The sequence below is a fragment of the Eptatretus burgeri genome, chromosome 3 (genome assembly GCF_056783735.1).
Source record: "Eptatretus burgeri isolate ZD-2024b chromosome 3, Ebu_testis_v1, whole genome shotgun sequence".
In the NCBI taxonomy this organism is placed as follows: Eukaryota; Metazoa; Chordata; class Myxini; order Myxiniformes; family Myxinidae; genus Eptatretus; species Eptatretus burgeri.
In genome coordinates, this window is record NC_140963.1 from 76,670,297 (window position 1) to 76,683,759 (window position 13,463).

At 43.4% G+C, this 13,463-nt stretch overlaps 1 protein-coding gene across 4 annotated transcripts in view; it reads right to left on the reverse strand.

The window, feature by feature from the left end:
* LOC147030216 (collagen alpha-3(VI) chain-like) overlaps positions 1–13,463 on the reverse strand; it is a 146,447-nt gene that overhangs the window by 70,055 nt on the left and 62,929 nt on the right. For all 4 annotated transcript variants that reach the window (XM_085874048.1, XM_085874049.1, XM_085874051.1 and 1 more), the window contains exons 16-17: positions 13,308–13,370; positions 1,780–1,845 (exon numbers count right to left, since the gene is read on the reverse strand). In XM_085874048.1, coding sequence (XP_085730174.1) covers positions 1,780–1,845; positions 13,308–13,370 — 129 coding nt within the window. The remainder of the gene's footprint in view (positions 1–1,779; positions 1,846–13,307; positions 13,371–13,463) is intronic.

Genomic DNA, 13,463 nt, shown 5'->3' on the forward strand with positions numbered 1-13,463 from the left:
GGCGTACGTGCGTATGTGTGGCGTACGTGCGTATGTGTGGCGTACGTGCGTATGTGTGGCGTACGTGCGTATGTGTGGCGTACGTGCGTATGTGTGGCGTACGTGCGTATGTGTGGCGTACGTGCGTATGTGTGGCGTACGTGCGTATGTGTGGAGTACGTGCGTATGTGTGGCGTACGTGCGTATGTGTGGCGTACGTGCGTATGTGTGGCGTACGTGCATATGTGTGGCATGCGTGCGTATGTGTGGCGTGCGTGCGTATGTGTGGCGTGCGTATGTGTGGCGTACGTGCGTATGTGTGGCGTGCGTGCTTATGTGTGGCGTGCGTGCGTATGTGTGGCGTACGTGTGTATGTGTGGCGTACGTGCGTATGTGTGGCGTACGTGCGTATGTGTGGCGTACGTGCGTATGTGTGGAGTACATGCGTATGTGTGGCGTACGTGCGTATGTGTGGCGTACGTGCATATGTGTGGCGTACGTGCATATGTGTGGCATGCGTGCGTATGTGTGGCGTGCGTGCGTATGTGTGGCGTGCGTATGTGTGGCGTACGTGCGTATGTGTGGCGTGCGTGCGTATGTGCGCGTCTGCATTTTAAAAATTCATTTTCTCAGCAACCGTTAATCTGATTGACACTAAATTTTACCGCAGGAGTGCCTCCGCCTGTAAAACATTTTTATTCATAATGACGTCATAGGTCACGTGGTACAGACTCCATCTTGGAAAAACGTTACACCTCTATATCTCCCAAACCACTCAATGGAAAAAAATTGAAACATGTCTTATTGTGAAGTACTCCCCTTGGAGAATAAGATATGTTAATGATGATGTCATCGGCACCTTCGTTATGACGTCATAATTCAACAAGTACAAGGCTTGATTTGATCAGTATGAATTTTATGTCTCTGCAATTCTTGGTCCGATTTACACAAAATTATCACCATAGGAGCACCTCCTCCTACAAAATATTTTAATGAGCAGCATGATGTCATAGGTCATGTGACACACACACTTCTCCTTTTAACAACTAGAAGCACCCGCTCCCTACGGGACCATCTTGGAAAAACCGAAAAACATTGCACATCGATACCTCCAAAACCGTTGACTGCGCAGGGTAAGTATTCTATGAATACCATATACTTATTAATACGTTTGCTCGAAAGCGTATTAATTGGTAAAGAATGATGAACGAAAAAAAAACTTAACTTTTATGTTTGCTTTGTTTGCGTTTTGAGCTGAACCCAAGGTTCATGATGCTATAAGGTCCCTCTTTATGGTACACACGGTCTCGGCTCATGTAAGTGTGAGGTCGGGGTAGAGGGAAATACATTGACACTGAAGCAGTGGGGATAGCAGGTGAACCCAAGGAGGAGACACGGAGGTATGTACGAAGAGAAGGAAAGAAAAGAAGGAAGGAAACAGCAATCTTTAAGTAGATGGGGAGCAGTAAGAGCGAGTTGATGAGGATGTTTTAGATGCGACATAATTTACGAAGATTTTTTAATTTGCAGCAATGACTTTACAAGTCATGGGAAAGTGTACAAATGAATAATATGGACAGAGAGACAGACAGACATGAACCATTTTCTTAACTGTGCTTTTTCTTCGCGTGTGTGGAGTGAAAAGGGACAAAGCTTTTTTTTCTGTTTTTTTTTACTTCCATTAGAACTCGGGTTCATTGAACCCCATTGTCCACAAAGTTTGAAATCTCCACTTTATCCTGCACAACCATTGTTCCCGAGGTAAATATTGTGTCCTTGCGGATAAAAGATATTTTCTACCTGAGCTCCAGGGACTCCACGTTCTCCATTTGGTCCAGTTTCAGAACTGTCAACACCAGGATCTCCCTGAAACAGACACATCACTTCACTCTGTCATTGTATATAAATAATCTTAATAAGTATAACATCAGAGCTCATGCAATCTTCCAATGATGATGAGCACATTTTTGTTGAAATTCAGTGGGATCAAGCTTACAATACGGGCTTTTGGAAATGATCTATGAATGTTAATGAGACCTTCTGCATGTGCGCTGTGTGTGTTTTCAGCAACTCATTTCTGCTAGCATGATCACTTTTAACCTGCCATTGCTAGCGGAAAAATCTCGAATTCAAATAGTCTTTTAAACATAATTTTCAGCATTTAAACGAAAGAGTAGCTATTTTAAAATGGTTAACCATAGTTGCTGTGCTCCTGAATGCAAATCAGACTCATGAAAATAGAGGCGATACGAGAAATATCCATGGCATGGATAAGAGGTGTCGAGTTCCTGCCATTTTCTATATTAATAGCAGCGCGCGCACACTCACACACACACACACACACACACACACACACACACACACACACACACACACACACACACACACACACACACACACGCACACACACGCACGCACACGCACACACACGCACACACTTCTCCTTTTAACAACTAGAAGCACCCGCTCTCTACGGGAGCCGTCAAGGGGTCATGTTATTATGTTTATGCCTGTTTTACTCCAAGGGGTCGCAGGATTACACACCCAAAAAATGGTTGCGATTGGATCAGCCGTTTTTGCGGTACCTGGGAACAGACAGACGGACGGACGGTGAACCTTGCTATAATTCTCCTGACTGTTCTTGTGTAAAAGTTGAAGAAAAATACCTGTTTAATAAGCCTGCCATCTCACTTTCATCACTGACCACTCTCCTGGTGCTGTTCCTCAATGGGCCCACACTGGTCCTAACATGTTTTTTTCCCCCGATATACATGAAGAAAGCCTTGTTATTTTGTTTAATATTCTTAGTCATGCCTTTCTCATCCGCTCTCTTTTGGCTTGCTGAGTTATTTTCTTAACTTACCTCTGTTTACTGCAATAGTGATATAAATCTCACTACAGTCCTGTTATTTTAAACCTAATAAATGCCTTCTGCTTCTCCTTCAGAGCATTCCTTATCTCACTGCTCAACCACCCTGGTCTCTTTCTGCTTCTAGTTTTACACCTCATTGGAATGTACTTACTCTGCACTCTACACATTTGGTCCTTGAAGGTTTCCCATTTCTCTGATGCTGATTGTCCTGTTTTTAGTCTCCCAATCGACAACACCCAATTCTCTCCTCATACCCTCAAAGTTTACCTTCCTGAAATCTAATAGCCTAACCCTACTATCCTGAACTCTAACCCTCAACAGAATCTTTGCACACACAATGTTATGGTCACTTGCTCCGAAATGCTTCCTGACCTCCACCTCCTCCGCCATATTGGGATCGTTACTTAAAAGGAGGTCTAACACTGCATTCCCCCTTGTGGACTTCTCTACAAACTGGGTTAAAAAGCAACCCTGGACTAAAACTAGGAAATCCTCATCTGCTCTGCCCTTCCCCTGTTCCTGGAACCATTCTATCCCTGGCAAGTTAAAATCCCCCATAATCAATACTCTTCCCTCACCACATGCCCTTTTTAATTATTAAAAAAACTTCAGGAAAATAATGCTATTTTTGCCTGGGGAAGTCCAACGAACTGTCCGTAGAACTCCGAGATAGAATTGTGAGGAGGCATAGATATACAGAAGGGTATAAAACAATTTATAGTGTGTTGAAAGTTTTCAAGAGCACAGTGAGCTCCATCATCAGAAATGGAAAGAATATGGAGCTACCCAGGCTCTTCCAAGAGCTGGCCATCCGACCAAACTGGGTTCTTGGTCACCTCCCTGACCAAGGTCCTTCTTGCCCTGTTGCTCAATGACCACTCTGACAGAACTACAGAGTTCCTTGGCTGAGATGGGAGAACCTGCCGGAAGGACAGCCGTCTCTGCAGCACTTCACAAATCTAGGCTTTATGGGTGAGTGCTATATGGAAGCCACTCCTGAGAAAAAGTCACATGACAGCACGACTGGATTTTGCAAAAAGGTATGAGAACGACTCTGAGAGCATGAGGAAAAAGATTCTGTGGTCTGATGAGACGAAAATTGAACTCTTTGACCTGAATGGAAAGCACTACATTTGGCAGAAACCAAGCACAGTTCATCACCCATCTAACACCATCCCTACTGTGAAGCATGGTGGCGGCAGCATCATGCTACGGGGATGCTTTTCAGCAGCAGGGACTGGGAGACTTTTAAGGAGAGAGTAAACAACGAATGGAGCTATACACAGCAAAATCCTTGAGAACCTGCTTCAGAGTGCAAAAGACCTTCGACTGTGGCAAAGATTTCCATTCCAACAGGACAATGACCCCAAGCATACAGCCAATGCAACACTGGGATGGCTTCAAAACAAGAATGCGAAAGTCATCAAGTGGCCCAACCAAAGCCCAGACTTGAATCCCATTGAGAATCTGTGGAAAGAATTGAAGATTGCTGTTCACCGATGCTGCCCATCCAACTTGACAGAGCTTGAACAAATCTGCAAGGAAGAAAGGGAGAAAATCCCCAAATCCAGATTTGCAAAGATGATACAGACATACCCAAGAGGACTCGAAACAGTAATTGCTGCCAAAGGTGCTTCTATGAAGTATCGACTCGGGGGTTGAATACTTATTGATGCAAAACATTTTAGCTTTTCATTTTCAATTAATTTGTAAAAAAAAATTCTAAAAACATGTTTTCCCTTTGTCACAATTTTTACTGATTATCTCCATCACCCAAATGGCTCTATATTTCATAACACCGACTCAATCTTATGAAATTATTCAAATAGGTAAAGAGCGAAACAAGACCATTAGTTATGGGTTTTATGGAATCAATTTATCAGTGGTTAAAGCTGTGATTTCCTTCATTTCTCGACCTATTGCCTTTATCTTCAATCTTCTACCTTATGTATCTGTCCCTTCTCCTCTTAAAGTCAAAAAAGTTATTCCCATCTTCAAATGAGCCGATAAACGGGCAGTTCACAATTAATCGACCTATTTATATGCCTCCTCTTTCTTCGAAAATCTTCGAAAGACCGCCATCGCCATCGAAGATGAATGGAGGTTACTGTTTTCACCCATGTATGTTTGTTTGTTTGTTTGTGTGTGAACAGTATTACGGAAAAACTCCTGGACGGATTTCGACGAAACTTGGTGGGGGGATTAGGTATGGTCCAAGGATCATGCTATTAGATTTTGGACTTGATCCAAAGTCCAATATGGCCGCTATGGCGGCCATTTTGAAAAAATATTTGAATTTTTGTTTTTGCATTTCTTCATGTTTTAAGTGATTTCCAACCAAAAAAAAAATTGTTGGAGGAAAAAAAAAAAATTTTGCAACTTTTTTTCAAAATAATTTCGATTTTATTTGAAAAGTATTTAATTTTTTTTTTTTACATTTCTACACGTTTTAAGTGATTTCCAACCCCCCCCCTCAAAAAAAAAATTTGTTAGAGAAAAAAAAAATTTGCAACTTTTTTTTCAAAACAAATTCGATTTTTTTTTTTGGCATTTCTACATGCGCGTTGATCTAGTTTAGTTTATTCAATCGTGGTTCAGTAGAGTCTGATCCGTTTTGACCTACAATGAATCGGATATCAGGTTCACTTAAGTGACCCAGCAGTATTGGCGGCGGAGGTTTTGCACTCTACCGAGTGCTTCCCCTCGAGTTTATAACTGTCTTTCCAAGTTTATCTCTCCAGAGAGATGACAAGTGAATAGACACCGTGATTTTTAAAGAATTTATTTATTGAACATTTGTAGTACATTTGATCTATTTTAATATATACACAAGTATTTGATAGACTTGAAATTTGCAGATTTCAACGCGTTTACTCTTTCAGACATAGAACTAACGAGTCTGAAATTTTCTCTTGTGGGATTTCTGCCCAGGCTTCACGCAAAAGGTTTATCTATTCTGCCCATGATGTTGGTTTCCTGGAATTTTTCCACACAGTTCGATCCAATATGGCCCAGAGGTGTTCAATGGGATTCATGTCAGGAGACTGACTTGGCCATGGAAGTTGCTTGATCCCATTTTTGACTTGCCATTCTTTGGTCATTTTTGGAGTGTGGCATGGAGCTCCATCTTCCATGAACAGAGTGTTGTTGTTGACCATCTGACCAGTGGAGAAAACAGGGAGATGCCCATCCTCAAGGATAGAAATGTATATTGTAGAGTTGATGTTGCCATCACATTCCACACAAGCTCTGACCGACCAGCGCTCCTGATTGCTCCCCACACCATCACTGAAGAACCACCATGTTTGACAGTTGGCTGCAATCGGTTCAAAGAGAACTCTTGCCTGGGAAGTCTCCACACCCATAAGCATCCACTCTCAGAAAATTGAGCAAATTGGGACTCGTCTGAAAAAATGGCAGTTTGCCAAAACTCTGGTGGCCATCTCGTCAGCCCACTTCTTTCTCCTTTGGATGTTGGCTGGTCTAAGAAGAGGTTTTCTCCTCACTGCTCACCCATAGTAGCCCAGTTGATGAAGCTACTGCACTGCAGTTCTTGAGCTAACTTGGACCTCTTCCGCAACATCTGCTGTCTTGCAACGGGGAGTTTTCTCAATGGAACGCTTGACAGCTCGAAGACACCATTCTGAGGGCCCAGGTCGACCAGAATGGGAAGCTGTAGATTCCTTACCTTCGCTGGTGAATTGCACAATCACCCGATTGACCATAGAAAGTGGAATGCCAAGGTTCTGAGCTATCTGACGCTGTTTGACGCCATCTTCCAATTGGCCAACAATTTGTCATCTTTGAAAATCGCAAAAGTCGTGTACTCCCTGGGTTTGAGGCATTGTTAATTGTCATACGAGACCCAGGAACTCGTTTCTGCAAATAAATAGTTGAATACAAGTACAAATTGCTAAGTAAAACTTACTTTCTATGGATGAAATGAATAAATTTAAGGTGTCTATTTACTTCTGTCATATCTCTGTCCATTCAACCTTCTTTATGACCAACAGTTCGGCATTAGATGTAAACATTCCACTGACTTAGCAATTATGTAACCAGTTGATAAACGCACCGACACAGTTTGGAACGAAATGGCAACCGCTTGCATTCTTATTGATCTGTCAAAAGCTTTCGACACAATTGACCAAAGTATTCTCTTATCTAAGTTTGAATATTATGCTATCAGGGGTATTGCTTATTATATTAATAACAGTCAACAATTCACGACTGTTAATAATAATAATAATAATAATAAGTCACGATTCCAGCCGGAAAGCCATTGTACACAAGTTCCACAAGGCTCTATCATTGGTCCTCTCCTTTTTCTCCTGTATGTTAATGACTTACATTCTTCTTCTTTCCTTTTGCAACTTACATGATTTGCAAATGACACCACAATCATACACTGTGCTCCAATTCAAATTATGATTCCTTCGTCAATACTTTAAACTGCAAAACTAAATAAGGTCTCCTGCTTCAAAGCAAACAAACTTTCTTTATACCATAATAAAACCAAGTACATGATCTTTAACCTCCGCCATCTTCGAAGATGGATGGAGGTTACTGTTTTCACCCCTTTCTGTTTGTTTGTTTGTTTGTTTGTTTGTGAACAGTATTACGGAAAAAAACTCCTCGACGGATTTCGACGAAACTTGGTGGGGGGGGTTAGATATGGTCCAAGGATCATGCCATTAAATTTTGGACTCGGTCCCCCCCCCCCAAAAAAAAATTGTTAGAGAATTTTTTTTTTGCATTTCTATATGTTTTAAGTGATTTCAAACCCCCCCCAAAAAAAATTGTTACCCCCCCCAAAAAAAGAGAATTTTTTTTGCATTTCTACATGTTTTAAGTGATTTCCAACCCCCCCAAAAAATTGTTACCCCCCCCCAAAAAATGTTAGAGAAAAAATTTTTTTTTTTTGCATTTCTACATGTTTTAAGTGATTTCCAACCCCCCCCCCCCAAAAAAAAAAAAAGAAAAAAATTTTTTTTTTGCATTTCTACATGTTTTAAGTGATCTCCACCCACCCCCAAAAAAATTTATAGAAAATTTTTTTTCTTGCATTTCTTCATGTTTTAAGTGATTTCCAACTGTGACCCCAAAAAAAATTTTTGTTTGCATTTCTACATGTTTTAAGTGATTTCCACCTCCCCCCAAAAAAAATTGTTACCCCCCCCAAACAAAAAAGAAAATTTTTTTTTTTGCATTTCTACATGTTTTAAGTGATTTCCAACCCCCCCAAAAAATTGTTAGAGGAAAAAAATTTTTTGTTTGCATTTCTACATGTTTTAAGTGATTTCCAAACCCCCCAAAAAAAATTGTTAGAGAAAAAAAATTTTTTCAACTTTTTTTTCAACAAAATTTCGATTTCTTTTTTTTGCATTTCTACATGTTATAAGTGATTTCCAACCCCCCCTCCCCCCCAAAAAAAAATGGAGAAAAGAACTATAACTTTGTCAGCACTGTTGACATCATATTTAATGAATAAGATATAAGGTTCACTTGAGTGACCCAGCAGTATTGGCGGCGGAGGTTTTGCACTCTCCCGAGTGCTCCCCCTCTAGTTTTCAATTCAAATAAATCTGGTAACAGCACAAACCTTCATGAAACTCATAATATCACCATTATTCTGGTTCACTCAGCTAATTTTTTTTTAATGAGTCTAATTGATGATAAACTCACCTGGTCTAAAAACATCTCCTTTATCATTAAAATGGTTTCTCATAACAGGTGTATTATCTCGATTACATCAATGGGGAATGCTAGGACCTTACTGGTTTGAGAATAACAACAGAATGGTAAGGATCAACGGTGAGCACTACCGGGCCATGCTCCAGAGGTTCCCTATTGATCTAGTCCAAAAGGTCACCCCAAAGCAGCTCAGCATGACCTGGTTTATGCAGAATGGTGCACCCCCGCATACAGCTGGAGGCACCATCACTTTCCTGCGGCAGCTCTTTAGAAACCGCCTCGTTGCCAGAGGTACGACTCATGATTGGGCACCCCACAGCCCAGACTTGAACCCACAGCCCAGAATGCACTACTGGTTCTGGGAGGCTGCCAAGGACTCTGTCTATGCCAACCACCCTGCTACACTGGATGATCTGAAGCAGGAGGTGGCAGACTACCTCCATGCAGTGCCACATGAGACCGACAGGAAAGTTGGACAGAACTTTGGAGTCAGGATCAATGCCTGTCTGAACCACGGAAGGGCACACGTTGAGAACGTCATTTACAAGATTTTTGCGGAAGTGCCAATTTTAGACCTTGGGCTCTCATTAACTCTAACAGTGACTTTCTGTAATAGCAATTAGTGATAGAAAATACCATGTCATAAGCTTTCAAGAAATGTTTGGTTCACATTCCTGAGGTTTCTGTTTTTTGTAAATAAACATTTAAAGTTATGTCACTCTTTTTGAAACACCCTGTATTATTGTCAGGACAGGTCAGGTTAGATTGGTGACTTGCTACAGGTACCATGTAAACCTGCACTAACCTGTTTCATGGTTGGGTTGTCGGTGATGAAACCATCTCCTCCACCAGGTATCCTGGTGAGGAGGGCATGATATGGACACCCAGCAGGATTAAAAACAAAACCTATCAAAGGGCAGAAGAGCTCTTTGTGAGCCAATGGCCATTCATATCGAGTGCTCAACTGTGTCTGTAGATGTCCTCCTGCAGTTGGGTTACTATTTTTTCAGAGATTGGTGGTAGGATTTGCACTCCAGCCACAGTAAAACTCTTCACTCCACAAAAAAAAACACAAAAACACAAAGAAATCTGAAAACCCACTGCGTGGGAGTACCTCCTGTGCAGCTTCCCTTTAAAGGGTAGCTCACCGGATAATGGGATTGGGGCAAAGCCTTCGAGACCCCCACTCTTTTATGACAGGAGGAAAACCATGAGGTAACCTTCCCGGGTCAGATTGCAGGAGTGTGTGTTGTGGTGGTGCTGAGGTGTTGGCCACCAGACGGCGGTCTCCTTGGGTTAACCTGAGGCAGTCCCTTTGGGTGGGTGCCTGGAATGTCCTTTCCCGAAGAGGGATGGTCATCTGTCTTTTATCATCTGAGCTCAAGCATTTGAACATCGGTATGGCAGCACTCTCTGAAGTTCGAAGACCAGATAGTGGCAAGATCATAGCTGGTGGTTGCACCTACTATTGCTCTGGTCACTCTGATGGTTACCATGCCCAAGAAGTTGTTGTGGCTGTGTCCAATAAGCTGACTCAAATGATAAATGAGGTAACACTGGTCAACGAGGTGTTATAAGACCAAGGATTTGTCACTCCTTTGGTGTCGTTTCCGACATGCTCCGACTGAGGCAAGTGATCTCACCATGAAGGATACATTCTATGCCACTCTCGAGCCTGTAGTTGATCAGTGCCCCAGGAGAGAAACTCTTCTCATCTTGGGGGAATTCAATGCATCGATTGGATCTGATAGGCATAGTTATGAGACATGTGTTGGCCCCCACGGGTCTGGAACTGTGAACCAGAATAGCATGAAGTTCCTTGACTTTACAAGAAGTCATGTACTGAGGGTGGCTGATTCATGGTTTCAGCACCGACTGGCTGATCACTGGACTTGGTATTCAAACGCTGGTGGTGTGGCAAAGGAGATTGACCAGGTGCTCATTGATGCGTGCTGGAGGATGATTCAGAACTGCAGGATCTACCGGAGTGCTCAATTCCTCAATACCGCCCACAGGTTTGGTGCAGCAACTCTGAAGATGCAGCTTCAATCCGGGAAAATGGTACCATCCCAGCATAGGTGGGATGTTGGCAAGCTCAAGAATGAGAGGTGAGCTGAGGAGTTTGCGAACAGGCTGAGTGGGGATTTGGGGAGTCTTGGTACTTTGGGGAATCCTGAAGAGTTGTGGAGTGCCTTCAAGTCCACCAAACATGATGTTGCTGGTCGATATCTCGGAACTCACAGAAGGGCGAAGAAGAATTTTGTCTCTCAAGGGACACTGGATGCCATTGACCAGTCGCAGGGCCAGGCTTAATGGCACAGCTGAGCTGTTTAGGGAGTTGAGGCGTAAAATGGTACATGCGCTGAGGGTGGACAAGGAGGCCGAGATAATCTGTGGGAGGGTAGAGCATCACCTGTGGTCACGTCGTTCTTGTCCTGCTTTCAGGGGAATTCACGCATTGCGTTCCTTCAAGCCCATCCCTTGGTGTACTGCAGTAAGAGCAGAAGGTGATGGGCTCTTCAGAGAGAAATCTGAAGTGAAGGCCCCCTGGGCCACTTACTTTGAGTGGCTGTACAAGGCTGATCCAGAAGCTGTTGTGTTGGTTGTCAGAGGTGTTGCTATCCCTCTTGCTGACCCTCCAATCAACGATGACCCACCTTCATTTGTGGAAACACAGGCTGCAGTGAATCTGTTGAAATGGGCTAAAGGTCCTGGGATTTGTGGCATCCATGCCGATCTTCTCAAGACTGGTGGAAATGCTGTATTCATGTCATTGCATGCAGTTCTGTGCTCTGCCTGGAACACAGGCATCATCCCGACTGACTGAAAGAAGGGCCTTGTTGTCCCTCGCTGGAAAGTGAAGGGTGAGCACCAGGACTGCAACAACTACCGAGGGGTGATGCTGCTCTCGGTGCCGGGCAAGGTCTTTGCTCAGATAATTCTTGTTCGGGTTCGCTACCATCTGCTTGAGCACCAGCACCCAGAGCAGTCAGGCGTTACACCAAAGAAGTCAATGATTGACCATATCCTTGCCCTTCGGATCCTCATTAAACGCAGATGAGAGTTTCGGCAGGGGCTGCTTGCAGCCTCTGTTGATCTCTGCAAACGTTTGATTCATTGAATCGGGATGCCCTCTGGAGGATTCTTGGTCTTCGTGGGGTGCCACCAAAACTGATCAATCTGATCTCTGAACTCTACTCTGGTACTGAGAGTGCTGTGAGATGCGGTGGTACCATCTCCAACTTATTTCCAGTTGTTATTGGAGTTCATGAGGGGTGTGTACTGGCCCCCACACTTTTCAGCACTTGTATGGACTGGATTCTCGGGAGGATGTCGGAGAGATCAAGCTGCGGTGCATCATTTGGGAATGTCAAGATCTTTGACCTTGATTTCGCAGATTATGCAGTCATCTTTGCGGAGACTGTATATCCTTTTGGGGGCCCTCGAGGTGATGATTGAGGTGTCGGAGCCACTGGCATTACGGATTTTCTTGGTCAAAACTAAGATCAAGGCTTTCAATTACATCTTGAAGGCTGCGAGCTTGTCTGTACCGGTTTGTGGTGAGGATGTTGAGATCACGGAGAGATTCACTTACCTTGGCAGTGATATTCATGTCTCTGCTGGCTGTGAGCCAGAAGTCAACAGACATTTGGGTCTGGCCTGGGGTGTCATGGATTCACAAGATCATTGGGTGTGGCGCTGTCGGTACCTGTGCAGGATGATGAAAGTCCGAGTCTTCAGGTCCTTGGTGCTTCCATTCTTGCTCTATGGATGTGAGACTTGGACTCTGACCAGGGATCTGAGATGGAGATTTAATTCCATTGGAACCAGGTCTCTTCGGAGAATCCTTGGCTGTCGCTGCTCAGACTTTATGTCCAACGAGCAGTTACTGAGTGAGTGAGATTTGTTACCTGCATGGTCCGTGAGTGTCAGCTGCGGCTGTATGGACATGCGACTCGTTTTCCTGACGCTGATCCTGCTCACCAGATTCTCTCAGCGAGGGAGCCTTGTGAGTTGGGGAGGCCAATGGGCGAACCACGTGCCTCATGGTTGCAGCAAGTTGATTGGCATCTCGAGAAGATGGGGATGGGCCAGACAGAGGCCCCTGGAGTACCGGCGAAAAGTGGATGCGGTGATGCATTGCTCTGGCGCATGCTCCCATACCTGACCCAACCTGACCTGTATTTCAGTATTTTGTTCATTCTTGTGTTTACTTTTGCGTGTTGTCTTTCTCGTAGTTCTTGTCCGGTAGTTGACAGTTTGTTGTTTAAGGCATTTCATCACAAGCTTTAGCTTTTTAGAAATGCCCCTATATGCTGTGCCACACATATGTGAATTGTATTTTTCCTTTACTTCCCCTTGTCGAGAGTATTGAAAAATAAACGGCTCATTGTTTGAAAAAAAAAAAAAACGATGTCTGTGATCTGCTTTCACGCTGTACATCTTCATGTCATGGTACCACGTGGTATCCACCCTTACACATGACCACTGTTCACCTTCATGTATTATGAAATAAATGAAGACTTAAACTGAAACCTATCATTGATTAATTTGCTCTGCAATCATTATGGTGCGTTGTGTTATCAGAATATTTGTTCGATACCACCACGAGTTGTTCAACCTCCTCATATCGAGGCTGAAGTGAGTATATAGAGGAAACAGATGTACAAACTTTCAGGACATAAGACCTTGACCGTCTTGTTTTCCTCTAATGGAAACGCCGGACTAACAGACATTGTGGCAAAAGTGAAAAAAAACTCACAGCATTTCCACGAATTCCAGGTAAACCTTTGTGTCCTGGAGCTCCAATACTTCCACTTGGACCCTGAAATACAAAAGTCCTTTTGTAACACTTAACCAGTATCCAACACTGTGCTCACCTTTATGAACTTGTAGCAATTACAAAATGGCACAAACA